The sequence below is a fragment of the Salvelinus alpinus genome, chromosome 5 (assembly GCF_045679555.1).
Source record: "Salvelinus alpinus chromosome 5, SLU_Salpinus.1, whole genome shotgun sequence".
Classification (NCBI taxonomy): domain Eukaryota; kingdom Metazoa; phylum Chordata; class Actinopteri; order Salmoniformes; family Salmonidae; genus Salvelinus; species Salvelinus alpinus.
Window position 1 is genome coordinate 3,332,456 of NC_092090.1, and position 26,616 is coordinate 3,359,071.

Consider the following 26,616-nt stretch of genomic DNA (forward strand, 5'->3'; position numbering starts at 1 on the left):
ACCTAGGATAGGATGAAGTAATCCTTCTAACCCCCCCCCCCCTTAAAAGAGTTAGATGCACTATTATAAAGTGGTTGTTCCACTGGATATCATAAGGTGAATGCACCAATTTGTAAGTCGCTCTGGATAAGAGCGTCTGCTAAATGACTTAAATGTAAAATGTAATGTAGACGTAAACAGTAGCCTACCACAGTGAATGTAGCAGTAAACAGTAGCCTACCATTCCACTGGTCATGGACACAGCTGTAGAACAGTAGCCTACCACAGTGAATGTAGCAGTAAACAGTAGCCTACCACAGTGAATGTAGAAGTAAACAGTAGCCTACCACAGTGAATGTAGAAGTAAACAGTAGCCTACCATTCCACTGGTCATGGACACAGCTGTAGAACAGTAGCCTACCACAGTGAATGTAGCAGTAAACAGTAGCCTACCACAGTGAATGTAGACGTAAACAGTAGCCTACCACCGTGAATGTAGACGTAAACAGTAGCCTACCACCGTGAATGTAGCAGTAAACAGTAGTCTACCACAGTGAATGTAGACGTAAACAGTAGCCTACCACCGTGAATGTAGCAGTAAACAGTAGCCTACCACAGTGAATGTAGACGTAAACAGTAGCCTACCATTCCACTGGTCATGGACACAGCTGTAGAACAGTAGCCTACCACAGTGAATGTAGCAGTAAACAGTAGCCTACCACAGTGAATGTAGACGTAAACAGTAGCCTACCACCGTGAATGTAGACGTAAACAGTAGCCTACCACAGTGAATGTAGCAGTAAACAGTAGCCTACCACAGTGAATGTAGACGTAAACAGTAGCCTACCACAGTGAATGTAGACGTAAACAGTAGCCTACCATTCCACTGGTCATGGACACAGCTGTAGAACTGTAGGAAACTGAGGCAGAGGGCGTAGACTGAGATCAGAGCTATGTACATCTGGAGGGAGGAGAGAGGGGAGGAGGAGAGAGGGGAGGAGGAGAGAGGGGAGGAGGAGAGAAGGGAGGAGGAGAGAGGGGAGGAGGAGAGGAGGGAGGAGGAGAGGAGGAGAGAAGGGAGGAGTGGGGAAGGGAGGAGGAGAGACGGGAGGAGGAGAGACGGGAGGAGGAGAGACGGGAGGAGGAGAGACGGGAGGAGGAGAGACGGGAGGAGGAGAGACGGGAGGAGGAGAGAAGGAGAGAGGGTAATGATGGAGTCAGAGAAAGGAGAGGGATGGGGGAAGGAGGGAAAGAGAGAGGGAACAGGAGAGAATAGAAAGGGGAAAGTGAGCGGGCGGAAGAGAGAGAGAGAGAGAGGAAGAGAGAAAGAGGGGAAGAGAGGAAGAGGGGGAGAGAGAAAAACAGTGAATAAAGTATTATTACCCACACAGACGCTGGGAGAGATAAACATCACTTGCTGGACATTAATGGAAGCAATAGTCAGACACCATAGCTCGGGTACGGTAGGACTTGACATAATAAGGTACAGTCAGGACTCCCCCTACACTGAGGTATGGTAGGACTTGACATAATAAGGTACAGTCAGGACTCCCCCTACACTGAGGTATGGTAGGACTTGACATAATAAGGTATAGTCAGGACTCCCCCTACACTGAGGTATGGTAGGACTTGACATAATAAGGTATAGTCAGGACTCCCCCTACACTGAGGTATGGTAGGACTTGACATAATAAGGTACAGTCAGGACTCCCCCTACACTGAGGTATGGTAGGACTTGACATAATAAGGTACAGTCAGGATCCCCCTACACTGAGGTATGGTAGGACCTGACATAATAAGGTACAGTCAGGACCCCCCCTACACTGAGGTACGGTAGGACTTGACATAATAAGGTACAGTCAGGACTCCCCCTACACTGAGGTACGGTAGGACTTGACATAATAAGGTACAGTCAGGACTCCTCCTACACTGAGGTACGGTAGGACTTGACATAATAAGGTACAGTCAGGACTCCCCCTACACTGAGGTATGGTAGGACTTGACATAATAAGGTACAGTCAGGACTCCCCCTACACTGAGGTACGGTAGGACTTGACATAATAAGGTACAGTCAGGAAGGATTCCCCCTACACTGAGGTATGGTAGGACTTGACATAATAAGGTACAGTCAGGATTCCCCCTACACTGAGGTAAGGTAGGACTTGACATAATAAGGTACAGTCAGGATCCCCCTACACTGAGGTATGGCAGGACTTGACATAATAAGGTACAGTCAGGATTCCCCCTACACTGAGGTACGGTAGGACTTGACATAATAAGGTACAGTCAGGATTCCCCCTACACTGAGGTAAGGTAGGACTTGACATAATAAGGTACAGTCAGGATCCCCCTACACTGAGGTATGGTAGGACTTGACATAATAAGGTACAGTCAGGAAGGATTCCCCCTACACTGAGGTATGGTAGGACTTGACATAATAAGGTACAGTCGGGAAGGATTCCCCCCTACACTGAGGTATGGTAGGACTTGACATAATAAGGTACAGTCAGGACTCCTCCTACACTGAGGTACGGTAGGACTTGACATAATAAGGTACAGTCAGGACTCCCCCTACACTGAAGTACGGTAGGACTTGACATAATAAGGTACAGTCAGGACTCCCCCTACACTGAGGTATGGTAGGACTTGACATAATAAGGTACAGTCAGGACTCCCCCTACACTGAGGTACGGTAGGACTTGACATAATAAGGTACAGTCAGGACTCCCCCTACACTGAGGTATGGTAGGACTTGACATAATAAGGTACAGTCAGGACTCCTCCTACACTGAGGTACTGTAGGACTTGACATAATAAGGTACAGTCAGGACTCCCCCTACACTGAGGTACGGTAGGACTTGACATAATAAGGTACAGTCAGGACTCCTCCTACACTGAGGTACGGTAGGACTTGACATAATAAGGTACAGTCAGGACTCCCCCTACACTGAGGTATGGTAGGACTTGACATAATAAGGTACAGTCAGGACTCCCCCTACACTGAGGTACGGTAGGACTTGACATAATAAGGTACAGTCAGGAAGGATTCCCCCCTACACTGAGGTACGGTAGGACTTGACATAATAAGGTACAGTCAGGACTCCTCCTACACTGAGGTATGGTAGGACTTGACATAATAAGGTACAGTCAGGACTCCTCCTACACTGAGGTACGGTAGGACTTGACATAATAAGGTACAGTCAGGATTCCCCCTACACTGAGGTATGGTAGGACTTGACATAATAAGGTACAGTCAGGACTCCCCCTACACTGAGGTAAGGTAGGACTTGACATAATAAGGTACAGTCAGGACTCCCCCTACACTGAGGTATGGTAGGACTTGACATAATAAGGTACAGTCAGGACTCCCCCTACACTGAGGTATGGTAGGACTTGACATAATAAGGTACAGTCAGGAAGGATTCCCCCTACACTGAGGTATGGTAGGACTTGACATAATAAGGTACAGTCGGGAAGGATTCCCCCCTACACTGAGGTATGGTAGGACTTGACATAATAAGGTACAGTCAGGACTCCCCCTACACTGAGGTATGGTAGGACTTGACATAATAAGGTACAGTCAGGACTCCCCCTACACTGAGGTACGGTAGGACTTGACATAATAAGGTACAGTCAGGACTCCCCCTACACTGAGGTATGGTAGGACTTGACATAATAAGGTACAGTCAGGACTCCTCCTACACTGAGGTACTGTAGGACTTGACATAATAAGGTACAGTCAGGACTTCCCCTACACTGAGGTACTGTAGGACTTGACATAATAAGGTACAGTCAGGACTCCCCCTACACTGAGGTACTGTAGGACTTGACATAATAAGGTACAGTCAGGACTCCTCCTACACTGAGGTATGGTAGGACTTGACATAATAAGGTACAGTCAGGACTCCCCCTACACTGAGGTAAGGTAGGACTTGACATAATAAGGTACAGTCAGGATTCCCCCTACACTGAGGTATGGTAGGACTTGACATAATAAGGTACAGTCAGGATTCCCTCTACACTGAGGTACGGTAGAACTTGACATAATAAGGTACAGTCAGGACTCCTCCTACACTGAGGTACGGTAGGACTTGACATAATAAGGTACAGTCAGGAAGGATTCCCCCTACACTGAGGTATGGTAGGACTTGACATAATAAGGTACAGTCAGGACTCCCCCTACACTGAGGTATGGTAGGACTTGACATAATAAGGTACAGTCAAGAAGGATTCCCCCCTACACTGAGGTACGGTAGGACTTGACATAATAAGGTACAGTCAGGAAGGATTCCCCCCTACACTGAGGTACGGTAGGACTTGACATAATAAGGTACAGTCAGGAAGGATTCCCCCCTACACTGAGGTACGGTAGGACTTGACATAATAAGGTACAGTCAGGAAGGATTCCTCCTACACTGAGGTACGGTAGGACTTGACATAATAAGGTACAGTCAGGACTCCTCCTACACTGAGGTATGGTAGGACTTGACATAATAAGGTACAGTCAGGACTCCTCCTACACTGAGGTACGGTAGGACTTGACATAATAAGGTACAGTCAGGATTCCCCCTACACTGAGGTATGGTAGGACTTGACATAATAAGGTACAGTCAGGACTCCCCCTACACTGAGGTAAGGTAGGACTTGACATAATAAGGTAAAGTCAGGACTCCCCCTACACTGAGGTATGGTAGGACTTGACATAATAAGGTACAGTCAGGACTCCCCCTACACTGAGGTATGGTAGGACTTGACATAATAAGGTACAGTCAGGAAGGATTCCCCCTACACTGAGGTATGGTAGGACTTTACATAATAAGGTACAGTCGGGAAGGATTCCCCCCTACACTGAGGTATGGTAGGACTTGACATAATAAGGTACAGTCAGGACTCCCCCTACACTGAGGTATGGTAGGACTTGACATAATAAGGTACAGTCAGGACTCCCCCTACACTGAGGTACGGTAGGACTTGACATAATAAGGTACAGTCAGGACTCCCCCTACACTGAGGTATGGTAGGACTTGACATAATAAGGTACAGTCAGGACTCCTCCTACACTGAGGTACTGTAGGACTTGACATAATAAGGTACAGTCAGGACTCCCCCTACACTGAGGTACTGTAGGACTTGACATAATAAGGTACAGTCAGGACTCCCCCTACACTGAGGTACTGTAGGACTTGACATAATAAGGTACAGTCAGGACTCCTCCTACACTGAGGTATGGTAGGACTTGACATAATAAGGTACAGTCAGGACTCCCCCTACACTGAGGTAAGGTAGGACTTGACATAATAAGGTACAGTCAGGATTCCCTCTACACTGAGGTACGGTAGAACTTGACATAATAAGGTACAGTCAGGACTCCTCCTACACTGAGGTACGGTAGGACTTGACATAATAAGGTACAGTCAGGAAGGATTCCCCCTACACTGAGGTATGGTAGGACTTGACATAATAAGGTACAGTCAGGACTCCCCCTACACTGAGGTATGGTAGGACTTGACATAATAAGGTACAGTCAAGAAGGATTCCCCCCTACACTGAGGTACGGTAGGACTTGACATAATAAGGTACAGTCAGGAAGGATTCCTCCTACACTGAGGTACGGTAGGACTTGACATAATAAGGTACAGTCAGGACTCCTCCTACACTGAGGTATGGTAGGACTTGACATAATAAGGTACAGTCAGGACTCCTCCTACACTGAGGTATGGTAGGACTTGACATAATAAGGTACAGTCAGGACTCCTCCTACACTGAGGTATGGTAGGACCTGACATAATAAGGTACAGTCAGGACCCCTCCTACACTGAGGTACGGTAGAACTTGACATAATAAGGTACAGTCAGGACTCCTCCTACACTGAGGTATGGTAGGACTTGACATAATAAGGTACAGTCAGGACTCCTCCTACACTGAGGTATGGTAGGACCTGACATAATAAGGTACAGTCAGGACTCCCCCTACACTGAGGTATGGTAGGACTTGACATAATAAGGTACAGTCAGGACTCCCCCTACACTGAGGTATGGTAGGACTTGACATAATAAGGTACAGTCAGGACTCCCCCTACACTGAGGTACGGTAGGACCTGACAGAAGGTACAGTCAGGACTCCTCCTACACTGAGGTACGGTAGGACCTGACAGACGGTACAGTCAGGACTCCCCCTACACTGAGGTACGGTAGGACCTGACAGAAGGTACAGTCAGGACTCCCCCTACACTGAGGTATGGTAGGACTTGACATAATAAGGTACAGTCAGGACTCCTCCTACACTGAGGTACTGTAGGACATGACATAATAAGGTACAGTCAGGATCCCCCTACACTGAGGTACGGTAGGACTTGACATAATAAGGTACAGTCAGGACCCCTCCTACACTGAGGTAAGGTAGGACTTGACATAATAAGGTACAGTCAGGATCCCCCTACACTGAGGTATGGTAGGACTTGACATAATAAGGTACAGTCAGGACTCCCCCTACACTGAGGTATGGTAGGACTTGACATAATAAGGTACAGTCAGGAAGGATTCCCCCTACACTGAGGTATGGTAGGACTTGACAGAAGGTACAGTCAGGACTCCTCCTACACTGAGGTACGGTAGGACCTGACAGAAGGTACAGTCAGGACTCCCCCTACATTGAGGTATGGTAGGACTTGACATAATAAGGTACAGTCAGGACTCCCCCTACACTGAGGTACTGTAGGACTTGACATAATAAGGTACAGTCAGGAAGGACTCCCCCTACACTGAGGTATGGTAGGACTTGACATAATAAGGTACAGTCAGGACTCCCCCTACACTGAGGTATGGTAGGACTTGACATAATAAGGTACAGTCAGGACTCCCCCTACACTGAGGTATGGTAGGACTTGACATAATAAGGTACAGTCAGGACTCCCCCTACACTGAGGTACGGTAGGACTTGACATAATAAGGTACAGTCAGGACTCCTCCTACACTGAGGTACGGTAGGACTTGACATAATAAGGTACAGTCAGGACTCCCCCTACACTGAGGTACTGTAGGACTTGACATAATAAGGTACAGTCAGGAAGGACTCCCCCTACACTGAGGTATGGTAGGACTTGACATAATAAGGTACAGTCAGGACTCCCCCTACACTGAGGTATGGTAGGACTTGACATAATAAGGTACAGTCAGGAAGGATTCCCCCTACACTGAGGTATGGTAGGACTTGACAGAAGGTACAGTCAGGACTCCTCCTACACTGAGGTACGGTAGGACCTGACAGAAGGTACAGTCAGGACTCCCCCTACACTGAGGTACGGTAGGACCTGACAGAAGGTACAGTCAGGACTCCCCCTACATTGAGGTATGGTAGGACTTGACATAATAAGGTACAGTCAGGACTCCTCCTACACTGAGGTACGGTAGGACTTGACATAATAAGGTACAGTCAGGACTCCCCCTACACTGAGGTACTGTAGGACTTGACATAATAAGGTACAGTCAGGAAGGACTCCCCCTACACTGAGGTACTGTAGGACTTGACATAATAAGGTACAGTCAGGATCCTCCTACACTGAGGTACGGTAGGACTTGACATAATAAGGTAAAGTCAGGACTCCTCCTACACTGAGGTACGGTAGGACTTGACATAATAAGGTACAGTCAGGATCCTCCTACACTGAGGTACGGTAGGACCTGACATAATAAGGTACAGTCAGTCAGGACTCCCCCTACACTGAGGTACGGTAGGACTTGACATAATAAGGTACAGTCAGGACTCCCCCTACACTGAGGTACGGTAGGACTTGACATAATAAGGTACAGTCAGGACTCCCCCTACACTGAGGTACGGTAGGACTTGACATAATAAGGTACAGTCAGGACTCCCCCTACACTGAGGTACGGTAGGACTTGACATAATAAGGTACAGTCAGGACTCCCCCTACACTGAGGTACGGTAGGACTTGACATAATAAGGTACAGTCAGGACTCCCCCTACACTGAGGTACGGTAGGACTTGACATAATAAGGTACAGTCAGGACTCCCCCTACACTGAGGTACGGTAGGACTTGACATAATAAGGTACAGTCAGGACTCCTCCTACACTGAGGTACGGTAGGACTTGACATCAGGTACTTACAGTGAAGAGGACAAAGAAGCGCTGGTTCCTCTCCCCGACACAGTTGTTGACCCAGGGACAGTGGTGGTCCATCTTACGGATACATCGCTTACAGATGCTACAGGCGAGGAGAGATGGAAAACATACATTAATTCCTTTGACAAAGACCCTGGAAGAAATGTGTGATTACATGACTGTACAACCGTACAAACTTCCATCTCTGTCATGGTGTCTACCTGCAGTGGTGAGCCCTCTGTGTCTAGATGTGATGTGTATCTATAGATATCTATACCATCTCTGTCATGGTGTCTACCTGCAGTGGTGAGCCCTCTGTGTCTAGATGTGATGTGTATCTATAGATATCTATACCATCTCTGTCATGGTGTCTACCTGCAGTGGTGAGCCCTCTGTGGCTTGATGCTGCAGCACTTGGGACATTTATAGATGACCTCTCCAGGTTTCAGCTGCAGACTGTCCGTGTACTCTTTGGTGGCGTTGCCCTTAGGAACCGCCCCCTGATGGGAGGAGTTAGAACGACATCAGAACAGGAAGGACACAAAGCAGCTTCAGAGGTTAATCAATACATGAAACAATATAGTCTTTACCCTGAGGAGAGGAGACATCAATCTATATAGTCTTTACCCTGAGGAGACATCAATCTATATAGTCTTTACCCTGAGGAGACATCAATCTATATAGTCTTTACCCTGAGGAGAGGACACATCAATCTATATAGTCTTTACCCTGAGGAGACATCAATCTATATAGTCTTTACCCTGAGGAGAGGAGACATCAATCTATATAGTCTTTACCCTGAGGAGACATCAATCTATATAGTCTTTACCCTGAGGAGACATCAATCTATATAGTCTTTACCCTGAGGAGACATCAATCTATATAGTCTTTACCCTGAGGAGAGGAGACATCAATCTATATAGTCTTTACCCTGAGGAGAGGACACATCAATCTATATAGTCTTTACCCTGAGGAGACATCAATCTATATAGTCTTTACCCTGAGGAGACATCAATCTATATAGTCTTTACCCTGAGGAGACATCAATCTATATAGTCTTTACCCTGAGGAGACATCAATCTATATAGTCTTTACCCTGAGGAGACATCAATCTATATAGTCTTTACCCTGAGGAGACATCAATCTATATAGTCTTTACCCTGAGGAGAGGAGACATCAATCTATATAGTCTTTACCCTGAGGAGACATCAATCTATATAGTCTTTACCCTGAGGAGACATCAATCTATATAGTCTTTACCCTGAGGAGACATCAATCTATATAGTCTTTACCCTGAGGAGAGGAGACATCAATCTATATAGTCTTTACCCTGAGGAGACATCAATCTATATAGTCTTTACCCTGAGGAGACATCAATCTATATAGTCTTTACCCTGAGGAGACATCAATCTATATAGTCTTTACCCTGAGGAGACATCAATCTATATAGTCTTTACCCTGAGGAGACATCAATCTATATAGTCTTTACCCTGAGGAGACATCAATCTATATAGTCTTTACCCTGAGGAGACATCAATCTATATAGTCTTTACCCTGAGGACACATCAATCTATATAGTCTTTACCCTGAGGACACATCAATCTATATAGTCTTTACCCTGAGGAGACATCAATCTATATAGTCTTTACCCTGAGGAGACATCAATCTATATAGTCTTTACCCTGAGGAGACATCAATCTATATAGTCTTTACCCTGAGGAGACATCAATCTATATAGTCTTTACCCTGAGGAGACATCAATCTATATAGTCTTTCCCCTGAGGAGGAGACATCAATCTATATAGTCTTTACCCTGAGGAGACATCAATCTATATAGTCTTTACCCTGAGGAGAGGACACATCAATCTATATAGTCTTTACCCTGAGGAGACATCAATCTATATAGTCTTTACCCTGAGGAGACATCAATCTATATAGTCTTTACCCTGAGGAGACATCAATCTATATAGTCTTTACCCTGAGGAGACATCAATCTATATAGTCTTTACCCTGAGGAGACATCAATCTATATAGTCTTTACCCTGAGGAGAGGAGACATCAATCTATATAGTCTTTACCCTGAGGAGACATCAATCTATATAGTCTTTACCCTGAGGAGAGGAGACATCAATCTATATAGTCTTTACCCTGAGGAGAGGAGACATCAATCTATATAGTCTTTACCCTGAGGAGAGGAGACATCAATCTATATAGTCTTTACCCTGAGGAGACATCAATCTATATAGTCTTTACCCTGAGGAGACATCAATCTATATAGTCTTTACCCTGAGGAGACATCAATCTATATAGTCTTTACCCTGAGGAGAGGACACATCAATCTATATAGTCTTTACCCTGAGGAGACATCAATCTATATAGTCTTTACCCTGAGGAGACATCAATCTATATAGTCTTTACCCTGAGGAGACATTAATCTATATAGTCTTTACCCTGAGGAGACATCAATCTATATAGTCTTTACCCTGAGGAGAGGAGACATCAATCTATATAGTCTTTACCCTGAGGGGAGGAGACATCAATCTATATAGTCTTTACCCTGAGGAGACATCAATCTATATAGTCTTTACCCTGAGGAGAGGAGACATCAATCTATATAGTCTTTACCCTGAGGAGACATCAATCTATATAGTCTTTACCCTGAGGAGACATCAATCTATATAGTCTTTACCCTGAGGAGAGGAGACATCAATCTATATAGTCTTTACCCTGAGGAGACATCAATCTATATAGTCTTTACCCTGAGGAGACATCAATCTATATAGTCTTTACCCTGAGGAGACATCAATCTATATAGTCTTTACCCTGAGGAGAGGACACATCAATCTATATAGTCTTTACCCTGAGGAGACATCAATCTATATAGTCTTTACCCTGAGGAGAGGACACATCAATCTATATAGTCTTTACCCTGAGGAGACATCAATCTATATAGTCTTTACCCTGAGGAGAGGAGACATCAATCTATATAGTCTTTACCCTGAGGAGACATCAATCTATATAGTCTTTACCCTGAGGAGAGGAGACATCAATCTATATAGTCTTTACCCTGAGGAGAGGAGACATCAATCTATATAGTCTTTACCCTGAGGAGACATCAATCTATATAGTCTTTACCCTGAGGAGACATCAATCTATATAGTCTTTACCCTGAGGAGACATCAATCTATATAGTCTTTACCCTGAGGAGACATCAATCTATATAGTCTTTACCCTGAGGAGACATCAATCTATATAGTCTTTACCCTGAGGAGACATCAATCTATATAGTCTTTACCCTGAGGAGACATCAATCTATATAGTCTTTACCCTGAGGAGAGGAGACATCAATCTATATAGTCTTTACCCTGAGGAGAGGAGACATCAATCTATATAGTCTTTACCCTGAGGAGAGGACACATCAATCTATATAGTCTTTACCCTGAGGAGACATCAATCTATATAGTCTTTACCCTGAGGAGACATCAATCTATATAGTCTTTACCCTGAGGAGACATCAATCTATATAGTCTTTACCCTGAGGAGACATCAATCTATATAGTCTTTACCCTGAGGAGACATCAATCTATATAGTCTTTACCCTGAGGACACATCAATCTATATAGTCTTTACCCTGAGGAGACATCAATCTATATAGTCTTTACCCTGAGGAGACATCAATCTATATAGTCTTTACCCTGAGGAGACATCAATCTATATAGTCTTTACCCTGAGGAGACATCAATCTATATAGTCTTTACCCTGAGGAGACATCAATCTATATAGTCTTTACCCTGAGGAGACATCAATCTATATAGTCTTTACCCTGAGGAGACATCAATCTATATAGTCTTTACCCTGAGGACACATCAATCTATATAGTCTTTACCCTGAGGAGACATCAATCTATATAGTCTTTACCCTGAGGAGACATCAATCTATATAGTCTTTACCCTGAGGAGAGGAGACATCAATCTATATAGTCTTTACCCTGAGGAGACATCAATCTATATAGTCTTTACCCTGAGGAGAGGAGACATCAATCTATATAGTCTTTACCCTGAGGAGAGGACACATCAATCTATATAGTCTTTACCCTGAGGAGAGGACACATCAATCTATATAGTCTTTACCCTGAGGAGACATCAATCTATATAGTCTTTACCCTGAGGAGACATCAATCTATATAGTCTTTACCCTGAGGAGACATCAATCTATATAGTCTTTACCCTGAGGAGACATCAATCTATATAGTCTTTACCCTGAGGAGACATCAATCTATATAGTCTTTACCCTGAGGAGAGGAGACATCAATCTATATAGTCTTTACCCTGAGGAGAGGAGACATCAATCTATATAGTCTTTACCCTGAGGAGACATCAATCTATATAGTCTTTACCCTGAGGAGACATCAATCTATATAGTCTTTACCCTGAGGAGACATCAATCTATATAGTCTTTACCCTGAGGAGAGGACACATCAATCTATATAGTCTTTACCCTGAGGAGACATCAATCTATATAGTCTTTACCCTGAGGAGACATCAATCTATATAGTCTTTACCCTGAGGAGAGGACACATCAATCTATATAGTCTTTACCCTGAGGAGACATCAATCTATATAGTCTTTACCCTGAGGAGAGGAGACATCAATCTATATAGTCTTTACCCTGAGGAGAGGAAACATCAACGTATAGTCCCCTCTTGTCTCGCCACCCCCCCAGTCTTTCCTTCCTCCCCAGTCTCTCCTTCCTCCCCAGTCTCTCCTCCCCCCCAGTCTTTCCTTCCTCCCCAGTCTCTCCTTCCTCCCCAGTCTCTCCTTCCTCCCCAGTCTTTCCTTCCTCCCCAGTCTCTCCTTCCTCCCCAGTCTCTCCTTCCTCCCCAGTCTCTCCTTCCTCCCCAGTCTCTCCTTCCTCCCCAGTCTCTCCTTCCTCCCCAGTCTCTCCTTCCTCCCCAGTCTCTCCTTCCTCCCCAGTCTCTCCTTCCTCCCAGTCTCTCCTTCCTCCCCAGTCTCTCCTTCCTCCCCAGTCTCTCCTTCCTCCCCGTGTCTCTCCTTCCTCCCCGTGTCTCTCCTTCCTCCCCGTGTCTCTCCTTCCTCCCCGTGTCTCCTTCCTCCCCAGTCTCTCCTTCCTCCCCAGTCTCTCCTTCCTCCCCAGTCTCTCCTTCCTCCCCGTGTCTCTCCTTCCTCCCCGTGTCTCTCCTTCCTCCCCGTGTCTCCTTCCTCCCCAGTCTCTCCTTCCTCCCCAGTCTCTCCTCCCCCCCAGTCTTTCCTTCCTCCCCAGTCTCTCCTTCCTCCCCAGTCTCTCCTTCCTCCCCAGTCTCTCCTTCCTCCCCAGTCTCTCCTTCCTCCCAGTCTCTCCTTCCTCCCCAGTCTCTCCTTCCTCCCCAGTCTCTCCTTCCTCCCCAGTCTCTCCTTCCTCCCCAGTCTCTCCTTCCTCCCCGTGTCTCTCCTTCCTCCCCGTGTCTCTCCTTCCTCCCAGTCTCTCCTTCCTCCCCAGTCTCTCCTTCCTCCCCAGTCTCTCCTTCCTCCCCAGTCTCTCCTTCCTCCCCAGTCTCTCCTTCCTCCCAGTCTCTCCTTCCTCCCCACCCCCTCCAACTTCTCACCGGGTCTGACAGCATGGCACGTAGATGCGAGGCCAGCGCCATGACGGCCAGGAAGTTAAACAGCGCTCCGTTGATCACGGAGTACCACAAGCTCTTGTTTGGCAGCAGCATCACCAGATTGACCACAAAGTCGGCGTAGAGGACCAACAACCAGGTCACCACACCACAGACTATACCACAGCCGTCCTGGATGAACCACAGGCCGTCCTGGTCAGCCGGGGGACACAGAGGACCAGCTCCTGCCCCAGCCTCAGGGTCATCGTCAGCTGACAGCAGGGGTTGGTGCTGCTCTGTGTCACGCTGCCGGTGGCCTGAAGACTGCATCCTGCCCTGGAAGGAGGGGGAGGACAGAGATGGAGAGACGGGGGGGAAAGGAGGGGGAGGACAGAGATGGAGAGACAAGACGGGGGGGAGGACAGAGATGGAGAGACGGGGGGATGAAAGGGGGAGGACAGAGATGGAGAGACAAGACGGAGGGGAAGGAGGGGGAGGACAGAGATGGAGAGACGGGGGGAGGGAGGGGGAGGACAGAGATGGAGAGACAAGACGGAGGGGAAGGAGGGGGAGGACAGAGATGGAGAGACGGGGGGGAAGGAGGGGGAGGACAGAGATGGAGAGACGGGGGGATGAAAGGGGGAGGACAGAGATGGAGAGACAAGACGGGGGGGAGGAGGGGGAGGACAGAGATGGAGAGACGGGGGGGAAGGAGGGGGAGGACAGAGATGGAGAGACGGGGGGATGAAAGGGGGAGGACAGAGATGGAGAGACAAGACGGGGGGGAAGGAGGGGGAGGACAGAGATGGAGAGACGGGGGGATGAAAGGGGGAGGACAGAGATGGAGAGACAAGACGGGGGGGAAGGAGGGGGAGGACAGAGATGGAGAGACGGGGGGATGAAAGGGGGAGGACAGAGATGGAGAGACGGGGGGATGAAAGGGGGAGGACAGAGATGGAGACAAGACGGGGGGGAAGACAGATGGAGAGATGACGGGGGGGAAGGATGGGGAGACAAGACAGGGGGGAAGGAGGGGGAGGACAGATGGAGAGACAAGACGGGGGAGAAGGAGGGGGAGGACAGATTGAGAGACAAGACGGGGGGGAAGGAGGGGGAGGACAGATGGAGAGACAAGACGGGGGAGAAGGAGGGGGAGGACAGATGGAGAGAAAAGGCATCAGAAATAGTCATTTAACAAAAGTCTATTTCATGGCTCCTCAAAATAGTCTTCTACCCTTGCTGTGCTGTAAAGTCCATTATCTACAGGACCACAGTCCATTATCTACAGGACCACAGTCCATTATCTACAGGACCACAGTCCATTAACTACAGGACCACAGTCCATTAACTACAGGACCACAGTCCATTAACTACAGGACCACAGTCCATTACCTACAGGACCACAGTCCATTACCTACAGGACCACAGTCCATTAACTACAGGACCACAGTCCATTATCTACAGGACCACAGTCCATTATCTACAGGACCACAGTCCATTATCTACAGGACCACAGTCCATTAACTACAGGACCACAGTCCATTAACTACAGGACCACAGTCCATTAACTACAGGACCACAGTCCATTATCTACAGGACCACAGCCCATTAACTACAGGACCACAGCCCATTATCTACAGGACCACAGTCTATTAACTACAGGACCACAGTCCATTATCTACAGGACCACAGTCCATTATCTACAGGACCACAGCCCATTATCTACAGGACCACAGTCCATTAACTACAGGACCACAGTCCATTAACTACAGGACCACAGTCCATTAACTACAGGACCACAGTCCATTAACTACAGGACCACAGTCCATTAACTACAGGACCACAGCCCATTATCTACAGGACCACAGTCCATTAACTACAGGACCACAGTCCATTATCTACAGGACCACAGTCCATTATCTACAGGACCACAGTCCATTAACTACAGGACCACAGTCCATTAACTACAGGACCACAGTCCATTAACTACAGGACCACAGTCCATTAACTACAGGACCACAGTCCATTATCTACAGGACCACAGTCCATTATATACAGGACCACAGTCCATTAACTACAGGACCACAGTCCATTATCTACAGGACCACAGTCCATTAACTACAGGACCACAGTCCATTAACTACAGGACCACAGTCCATTATCTACAGGACCACAGTCCATTACCTACAGGACCACAGTCCATTACCTACAGGACCACAGTCCATTACCTACAGGACCACAGTCCATTAACTACAGGACCACAGTCCATTAACTACAGGACCACAGTCCATTAACTACAGGACCACAGTCCATTAACTACAGGACCACAGTCCATTAACTACAGGACCACAGTCCATTAACTACAGGACCACAGTCCATTAACTACAGGACCACAGTCCATTAACTACAGGACCACAGTCCATTAACTACAGGACCACAGTCCATTAACTACAGGACCACAGTCCATTAACTACAGGACCACAGTCCATTATCTACAGGACCACAGTCCATTATCTACAGGACCACAGTCCATTATCTACAGGACCACAGTCCATTAACTACAGGACCACAGTCCATTATCTACAGGACCACAGTCCATTACCTACAGGACCACAGTCCATTACCTACAGGACCACAGTCCATTACCTACAGGACCACAGTCCATTACCTACAGGACCACAGTCCATTACCTACAGGACCACAGTCCATTACCTACAGGACCACAGTCCATTAACTACAGGACCACAGTCCATTAACTACAGGACCACAGTCCATTAACTACAGGACCACAGTCCATTAACTACAGGACCACAGTCCATTAACTACAGGACCACAGTCCATTAACTACAGGACCACAGTCCATTAACTACAAGACCACAGTCCATTAACTACAGGACCACAGTCCATTATCTACAGGACCACAGTCCATTATCTACAGGACCACAGTCCATTATCTACAGGACCACAGTCCATTAACTACAGGACCACAGTCCATTAACTACAGGACCACAGTCCATTAACTACAGGACCACAGTCCATTAACTACAGGACCACAGTCCATTATCTACAGGACCACAGTCCATTAACTACAGGACCACAGTCCATTATCTACAGGACCACAGTCCATTAACTACAGGACCACAGTCCATTAACTACAGGACCACAGTCCATTAACTACAGGACCACAGTCCATTATCTACAGGACCACAGTCCATTATCTACAGGACCACAGCCCATTAACTACAGGACCACAGTCCATTATCTACAGGACCACAGTCCATTATCTACAGGACCACAGTCCATTATCTACAGGACCACAATCCATTATCTACAGGACCACAGCCCATTATCTACAGGACCACAGTCCATTATCTACAGGACCACAGTCCATTATCTACAGGACCACAGTCCATTATCTACAGGACCACAGTCCAACTATTGGACTTTATTTGGACTGAATGTGGTAGAATCTTTGAATAAATCATTCTAAAGCTTCTCTCCGTCTCCCCTAAAACTTCAGTCATACACCGAGAGGTGAGTCAACCTTGAACTCTCAACTCCCACAGCACAGGGCCCAGATAGAGCCCTGCTGTCTGCTGCCTGGTTCCTGTCTGCTGCCTGGTTCCTGTCTGCTGCCTGGTTCCTGTCTGCTGCCTGGTTCCTGTCTGCTGCCTGGTTCCTGTCTGCTGCCTGGTTCCTGTCTGCTGCCTGGTTCCTGTCTGCTGCCTGGTTCCTGTCTGCTGTCTGGTTCCTGTCTGCTGCCTGGTTCCTGTCTGCTGCCTGGTTCCTGTCTGCTGCCTGGTTCCTGTCTGCTGCCTGGTTCCTGTCTGCTGCCTGGTTCTGCTAACCAGCGCCTGCTGACCTCGTCAGAGAGTCGCCCCTAGTACAGCCGAGGTATCTGACCTCGTCAGAGTCACCCCTAGTACAGCCTAGGTATCTGACCTCGTCAGAGAGTCACCCCTAGTACAGCCTAGGTATCTGACCTCGTCAGAGAGTCACCCCTAGTACAGCCTAGGTATCTGACCTCGTCAGAGTCACCCCTAGTACAGCCTAGGTATCTGACCTCGTCAGAGCATCACCCCTAGTACAGCCTAGGTATCTGACCTCATCAGAGAGTCACCCCTAGTACAGCCTAGGTATCTGACCTCGTCAGAGAGTCACCCCTAGTACAGCCTAGGTATCTGACCTCGTCAGAGAGTCACCCCTAATACAGCCTAGGTATCTGACCTCGTCAGAGAGCCACCCCTAGTACAGCCTAGGTATCTGACCTCGTCAGAGAGTCACCCCTAGTACAGCCTAGGTATCTGACCTCGTCAGAGAGTCACCCCTAGTACAGCCTAGGTATCTGACCTCGTCAGAGAGTCACCCCTAGTACAGCCTAGGTATCTGACCTCGTCAGAGAGTCACCCCTAGTACAGCCTAGGTATCTGACCTCGTCAGAGAGTCACCCCTAGTACAGCCTAGGTATCTGACCTCGTCAGAGAGTCACCCCTAGTACAGCCTAGGTATCTGACCTCGTCAGAGAGTCACCCCTAGTACAGCCTAGGTATCTGACCTCGTCAGAGAGTCACCCCTAGTACAGCCTAGGTATCTGACCTCGTCAGAGAGTCACCCCTAGTACAGCCTAGGTATCTGACCTCGTCAGAGAGTCACCCCTAGTACAGCCTAGGTATCTGACCTCGTCAGAGAGTCACCCCTAGTACAGCCTAGGTATCTGACCTCATCAGAGCGTCGCCCCTAGTACAGATAATTTGATAAGTCCGTCTGGATAAGAGCTTAATGACTCAAATGTAGACATCACTAATTGGTCTTTGTACGAGGTGTTGATGTTACTCCCTGTTCAAACAGTTGGCACACAGTTCAGACACTCGTCGGTACAACACATGCAACCAGAGGTCTCTTCACCGTCCCCAGGTCCAGAACAGAGGCTGGGAAACACAGTATTAAATCGAGCCATGACTACATGGAACTCTCTGGTAACCCAGGTAACAAGGTACCATTACAACCAGATTAAAGAACACCTAACTGCACATAGGGCTGTGTCTCTTCACAGTCCCATTTCATAACTGTAGTAGACAGACACCAGACCTGGGCTACAGGTTACCCCCTACATAACTGTAGTAGACAGACACCAGACCTGGGCTACAGGTTACCCCCTACATAACTGTAGTAGACAGACACCAGACCTGGGCTACAGGTTACCCCCTACATAACTGTAGTAGACAGACACCAGACCTGGGCTACAGGTTACCCCCTACATAACTGTAGTAGACAGACACCAGACCTGGGCTACAGGTTACCCCCTACATAACTGTAGTAGACAGACACCAGACCTGGGCTACAGGTTACCCCCTACATAACCGTAGTAGACAGACACCAGACCTGGGCTACAGGTTACCCCCTACATAACCGTAGTAGACAGACACCAGACCTGGGCTACAGGTTACCCCCTACATAACCGTAGTAGACAGACACCAGACCTGGGCTACAGGTTACCCCCTACATAACCGTAGTAGACAGACACCAGACCTGGGCTACAGGTTACCCCCTACATAACCGTAGTAGACAGACACCAGACCTGGGCTACAGGTTACCCCCTACATAACCGTAGTAGACAGACACCAGACCTGGGCTACAGGTTACCCCCTACATAACTGTAGTAGACAGACACCAGACCTGGGCTACAGGTTACCCCCTACATAACTGTAGTAGACAGACACCAGACCTGGGCTACAGGTTACCCCCTACATAACTGTAGTAGACAGACACCAGACCTGGGCTACAGGTTACCCCCTACATAACTGTAGTAGACAGACACCAGACCTGGGCTACAGGTTACCCCCTACATAACTGTAGTAGACAGACACCAGACCTGGGCTACAGGTTACCCCCTACATAACTGTAGTAGACAGACACCAGACCTGGGCTACAGGTTACCCCCTACATAACTGTAGTAGACAGACACCAGACCTGGGCTACAGGTTACCCCCTACATAACTGTAGTAGACAGACACCAGACCTGGGCTACAGGTTACCCCCTACATAACTGTAGTAGACAGACACCAGACCTGGGCTACAGGTTACCCCCTACATAACTGTAGTAGACAGACACCAGACCTGGGCTACAGGTTACCCCCTACATAACTGTAGTAGACAGACACCAGACCTGGGCTACAGGTTACCCCCTACATAACTGTAGTAGACAGACACCAGACCTGGGCTACAGGTTACCCCCTACATAACTGTAGTAGACAGACACCAGACCTGGGCTACAGGTTACCCCCTACATAACTGTAGTAGACAGACACCAGACCTGGGCTACAGGTTACCCCCTACATAACCGTAGTAGACAGACACCAGACCTGGGCTACAGGTTACCCCCTACATAACCGTAGTAGACAGACACCAGACCTGGGCTACAGGTTACCCCCTACATAACCGTAGTAGACAGACACCAGACCTGGGCTACAGGTTACCCCCTACATAACCGTAGTAGACAGACACCAGACCTGGGCTACAGGTTACCCCCTACATAACCGTAGTAGACAGACACCAGACCTGGGCTACAGGTTACCCCCTACATAACCGTAGTAGACAGACACCAGACCTGGGCTACAGGTTACCCCCTACATAACCGTAGTAGACAGACACCAGACCTGGGCTACAGGTTACCCCCTACATAACTGTAGTAGACAGACACCAGACCTGGGCTACAGGTTACCCCCTACATAACTGTAGTAGACAGACACCAGACCTGGGCTACAGGTTACCCCCTACATAACTGTAGTAGACAGACACCAGACCTGGGCTACAGGTTACCCCCTACATAACTGTAGTAGACAGACACCAGACCTGGGCTACAGGTTACCCCCTACATAACTGTAGTAGACAGACACCAGACCTGGGCTACAGGTTACCCCCTACATAACTGTAGTAGACAGACACCAGACCTGGGCTACAGGTTACCCCCTACATAACTGTAGTAGACAGACACCAGACCTGGGCTACAGGTTACCCCCTACATAACTGTAGTAGACAGACACCAGACCTGGGCTACAGGTTACCCCCTACATAACTGTAGTAGACAGACACCAGACCTGGGCTACAGGTTACCCCCTACATAACTGTAGTAGACAGACACCAGACCTGGGCTACAGGTTACCCCCTACATAACTGTAGTAGACAGACACCAGACCTGGGCTACAGGTTACCCCCTACATAACCGTAGTAGACAGACACCAGACCTGGGCTACAGGTTACCCCCTACATAACCGTAGTAGACAGACACCAGACCTGGGCTACAGGTTACCCCCTACATAACCGTAGTAGACAGACACCAGACCTGGGCTACAGGTTACCCCCTACATAACCGTAGTAGACAGACACCAGACCTGGGCTACAGGTTACCCCCTACATAACTGTAGTAGACAGACACCAGACCTGGGCTACAGGTTACCCCCTACATAACTGTAGTAGACAGACACCAGACCTGGGCTACAGGTTACCCCCTACATAACTGTAGTAGACAGACACCAGACCTGGGCTACAGGTTACCCCCTACATAACTGTAGTAGACAGACACCAGACCTGGGCTACAGGTTACCCCCTACATAACTGTAGTAGACAGACACCAGACCTGGGCTACAGGTTACCCCCTACATAACTGTAGTAGACAGACACCAGACCTGGGCTACAGGTTACCCCCTACATAACTGTAGTAGACAGACACCAGACCTGGGCTACAGGTTACCCCCTACATAACTGTAGTAGACAGACACCAGACCTGGGCTACAGGTTACCCCCTACATAACTGTAGTAGACAGACACCAGACCTGGGCTACAGGTTACCCCCTACATAACTGTAGTAGACAGACACCAGACCTGGGCTACAGGTTACCTCCTACATAACTGTAGTAGACAGACACCAGACCTGGGCTACAGGTTACCTCCTACATAACTGTAGTAGACAGACACCAGACCTGGGCTACAGGTTACCCCCTACATAACTGTAGTAGACAGACACCAGACCTGGGCTACAGGTTACCCCCTACATAACCGTAGTAGACAGACACCAGACCTGGGCTACAGGTTACCCCCTACATAACCGTAGTAGACAGACACCAGACCTGGGCTACAGGTTACCCCCTACATAACTGTAGTAGACAGACACCAGACCTGGGCTACAGGTTACCCCCTACATAACTGTAGTAGACAGACACCAGACCTGGGCTACAGGTTACCCCCTACATAACTGTAGTAGACAGACACCAGACCTGGGCTACAGGTTACCCCCTACATAACTGTAGTAGACAGACACCAGACCTGGGCTACAGGTTACCCCCTACATAACTGTAGTAGACAGACACCAGACCTGGGCTACAGGTTACCCCCTACATAACTGTAGGGTGGTAACCAGTCCTCCTCTTTCTACAAGAAGCCCTAGCCTACAGGAAGCCCTAGCCTAGAAGGAAGCCCTAGCCTAGAAGGAAGCCCTAGCCTACAGGAAGCCCTAGCCTACAGGAAGCCCTAGCCTCTGTCTGTATGTTGTGTAGAACTAGTAGTATCTAAACGAGGTGTAATAGCCGTCTCCACAACACACCAACCAGATGTAACTCACCTCAGTGTGTCCTCTTCACAATGGCCCTTCTAACGTCCGTCTACTCCTCTCCTCTGGCCTGCTGTGTTGGGGGAGTAGGGGAACGTTGTTGGCGTCACAACCTCATCCAGGCCCAAATACCTGCGCAGACACACACCATGTTAGACCATGAGCCACGGAAGTGTGTCAGCAATGTGAGGTGGTGGAGTGCCAAGTCTGTGTGTGTGTGTGTGTGTGTGTGTGTGTGTGTGTGTGTGTGTGTGTGTGTGTGTGTGTGTGTGTGTATTCTCACAGATGCAAGCCAGATCTGCAAACTGGCGTCTATCCCTTCCACAACAGCATATTTCCCTGATGGGGACACAAACACACATCCATGTAGCTTTCTCCCACACCCCTGTCTGTACAAACACACATCCATGTAGCTTTCTCCCCCACCCCTGTCTGTCTGTATAAACACACATCCATGTAGCTTTCTCCCACACCCCTGTCTGTCTGTACAAACACACATCCATGTAGCTTTCTCCCACACCCCTGTCTGAATGTACAAACACATTCACCTACTTGAGTCTAAAGGTCAGATGTGTCATTTGTGTATAAATATGATCCAGGCCAGGTTTAATGTTAACTAGGCTGAGCATTTAGATGCCCAAGAGTTACAATGAGCTTGCCCTGAATAACATAGTGTGCGTCCCCAATGACACTATAAAGGGGAATAGGGAGTCATTTAGGACGCTGTCATGTCCACACAACGAGTAGAGAAACAGCACAACCGTGGCTGTAGTATCGGCTATCATTCAGTCAAGCTCCACCTTCCTCTGCAGTTGAGGAAACTCACTCATCTCCTAATAGTCGGGTCTGGTATGTTGTCTACAAAAGCCTGCCTACGGTCACACCCCATACACTCTTTAAATAGCCTGGACTAGCAGGCTCGTACATGCAGTGATAGCCAGTGACAGGTTATGACTACCCACACATGCCACATAGTTCTGATCCAGTCCACATCGTCTCTTTGGTTTACTGTGTTATGAGAAGAACACCTGTCATATCTGATCTACTAGCAATTCATTTGATCACTACTTTCTGAAGAACATTTATTCTGGTTTGAACAAGTTTCTTTAGTAGCTAACCTTACTAGTAACTAATGTGTGAAACATTTTTTTGCTTGATTATTCCCCACAACACATTTGTCATATCTGTTTGAGCGACAGACACACAACAGCGGATGTATGAACGGATTAAAATGGTAAATTATATTAGCTAAACTAGCTACAATTATTAACTTCAGCAAATCATTCAAACCAATAAGAAAGCAATCGCTCTTCACAAGTCGTGATTAACGTTAGCTAGCATTGACATGTTACAACGGTTGCTATTTTTCCCTAATTGACCAACAAATGTTCCTAGCTAAATCAAAGCTTAGCTAGCCAGTTAGCATAACAATACCAAATATGTTTATAACTAACCCATCTCATTGTTGTATCTGTGACAATACTGCCAATTCTGTTAGCATAGTTAAGTTAACTGGCCAAACTAGCTAACGTATCTGTCGCTTCTTACCACAATGTTCCTTGTTCGAGACCAGACGTGGATGTATGTCTTCGGTTACATTTTTATACTGTGTATTATTTTCATCCCAAAGAAATCCACAAACAACCACCATCTTCACCCTCCCTCTCTCTCTCTCTCTCTCTCTCACACACACACACACAACTCACACCAACGCTAACAGCTGGAGGAATTACTTCCGGGTGTAGCTTTTTCCTGGTTGTCTGTACGGTGAGTCGGTTGTTGACAACCGAAGCGTTTTAGCAAAGCCGATTTATGGTCAAACTGGTTTCTGCATTGTCCGAACAGCATTTACGGTGATGCGGCTCTGCAGATGCAGGGCATTCATACTTCTTAAACTTCGCAGAGCCACAAATATAATGAGACAGACATTTCACCGGATGTATAAATGTGAAGCATCCGCTTGGGGGTTTCCTCTCACTACCAAATATGGTGATGAGAGGAAGCCCAGTGGTCTGCAGTGGGAGAAGATGGAACGAAATGTTCTCATCGATTAAACAAATGATCTCAATAAATGTTTCTGTTCCCAAAAACGTTAATATGTTACGAACAGAGTGGACTAATTTTTTTTAGACATTACCCCTTGCCAAAATAAACAAAAAAAGCGTTGTTTAGAAGGAGCGCAAGGGTAAATTGAGATTTTGCACACACGCACTTCATAACGGAAATATGCAAATATATGCTAGAACGAAAGACTTCATAATGGTGACGTTAATTGACTGATATTATCTCATAGAACAAAACCTATAAGATCTCCTAAGCCTGTGTTTACCTCAGACCTTATTTTTGGGCGTTTATCCCATAACCCTATTCTTTCCCCATTCATTTTCGCCATAGGAACGGCTGAACGAACCAGAGGTAACTCATATAAGGGTTGTAGGACTACAAGCTGGCGAGCTCTATAAAAACCAGGCAAGAATCTATACTTGGAGTCCTTGGAGTTTCACTTTCCAAGCATCTCTGTTTTCTCCGCTTATTAGATGGCGCTGTTTCATGGTTTCAAGTCTGGGACAGGAAGTTACCGGTATGTTGGTGAACAGCGCCATCCAGTGGACTAGAGTGAACGTGCACCTGGTGGTCTCAGAAGTCACATAGCAGCTGAGAGATGGACGTGATCATTTCCATGCGAGTTGGTACTCTTGGTACTGTGGTTAGCGCGCAGTACCAGGCAGGAAGGACACTCGTTTGGTACCAAAGTGTGTTTCGGTTGAACTTAAGTCATAGTTAGCTAGCTAAAATAAAGTGGTCAAGTTATTTATTAGGAATTTATTTTGGGGTTTTATTTAGTCGTTTTGTATAGCTAGGCTTCATTGTGTTGACTGTGATGTGTTTTGTCTGTGGGTAAAAACAGCGAGGTGAAAAATACTTCAACACTGAACAAAAATATAAATGCGACATGCAAAGATTTGGTTCCATGTTTCATGACCAAACATTGTTTTTCCCCAGAAATGTTCCATACGCACAAAACGCTTATTTCTCTCAAATTTTGAGCACAAATTTGTTCAAATCCCTGTTAGGGAGCATTTCTCCTTTGCCAAGATAATCCACTTTACAGGTGTGGCATAACAAGAAGCTGATTAAACAGCGTGATCATTACACAGGAGCACCTTGTGCTGGGGGGGCACACAATACCACAGATGTCTCAAGTTTTGAGGGAGTGTGCAATTGTCATGCTGACTGCAGGAATGTCCACCAGAGCTGTTGCCAGAGATGTGAATGTTTAGAGAATTTAGCAGCCCAAGACCTTCACATCCGGCGAGAAGGGGTGGAGAAAAATGTATTCTGATTGGCTGGGCCTGGCTCCCCAGTGGGTGGGCCTATGCCCTTCCAGGCCCACTCATGCCTGTGCCCCTGCCCAGTCAACTGAAATCCATAGATTAGGGCCTTATGAATTACTGATTTCCTTATATGAACTGTAACTCAATAAAATCTATGAAATGGTCACGTTTATATTTTTGTTCAGTATAACTATATGGTGGAGTAATTGTTTTCATGCTCAGAGAAACCACAAGGGGGAACTGGTGCTCACTGTCAGCCTGGGCACCATTTACACCTTGTCAGGTAATCTGCCACATTGGCCAACCTGGTTGAGACCTGCTAGACAGGCCATGATGTCAATCACGAGGTACGGAAATAAATCTATAGGAGTTTATCAATAGGATTGTGAGGGTTCCGGTTGTGAGGGTTTCTGTTGTGAGGGTTCCTGTTGTGAGGGTTCCTGTTAAGAGGGTTCCTGTTGTGAGGGTTCCGGTTGTGAGGGTTCCGGTTGTGAGGGTTCCTGTTGTGAGGGTCCGGTTGTGAGGGTTCCTGTTGTGAGGGTTCCGGTTGTGAGGGTTCCTGTTGTGAGGGTTCCGGTTGTGAGGGTTCCTGTTGTGAGGGTTCCTGTTGTGAGGGTTACGGTTGTGAGGGTTCCTGTTGTGAGGGTTCCTGTTGTGAGGGTTCCTGTTGTGAGGGTTCCTGTTGTGAGGGATCCGGTTGTGAGGGTTCCGGTTGTGAGGGTTCCTGTTGTGAGGGTTCCGGTTGTGAGGGTTCCGGTTGTGAGGGTTCCTGTTGTGAGGGTTCCGGTTGTGAGGGTTCCGGTTGTGAGGGTTCCTGTTGTGAGGGATCCGGTTGTGAGGGTTCCTGTTGTGAGGGATCCGGTTGTGAGGGTTTCGGTTCTGAGTTTGTTGAGGATGAGAGCAGAGTCCCTCTCCTCCTATCCTATCCTCTCTCCATTCCTCTCCTCTCCTCACCACAAAATCAACAACTAGATAACAGAGT

At 47.5% G+C, this 26,616-nt stretch overlaps 1 protein-coding gene across 2 annotated transcripts in view; it reads right to left on the reverse strand.

Annotated features, from left to right (window-relative positions):
• Positions 1 to 24,234, reverse strand: part of LOC139575424 (palmitoyltransferase ZDHHC7-like) — a 38,523-nt gene extending 14,289 nt beyond the window's left edge. The window contains exons 1-6 of one of the 2 annotated variants that reach the window (XM_071400375.1): positions 23,848 to 24,234; positions 22,312 to 22,431; positions 13,701 to 14,030; positions 8,474 to 8,598; positions 8,105 to 8,201; positions 859 to 940 (exon numbers count right to left, since the gene is read on the reverse strand). In XM_071400375.1, coding sequence (XP_071256476.1) covers positions 859 to 940; positions 8,105 to 8,201; positions 8,474 to 8,598; positions 13,701 to 14,024 — 628 coding nt within the window. In that variant the 5' untranslated portion in view covers positions 14,025 to 14,030; positions 22,312 to 22,431; positions 23,848 to 24,234. Of the gene's footprint in view, positions 1 to 858; positions 941 to 8,104; positions 8,202 to 8,473; positions 8,599 to 13,700; positions 14,031 to 22,311; positions 22,432 to 22,582; positions 22,623 to 23,847 lie in introns of those variants that run through there. The other variant, XM_071400376.1, reaches the window with a different exon arrangement.
• Between the last annotated feature and the right edge of the window lie 2,382 nt (positions 24,235 to 26,616).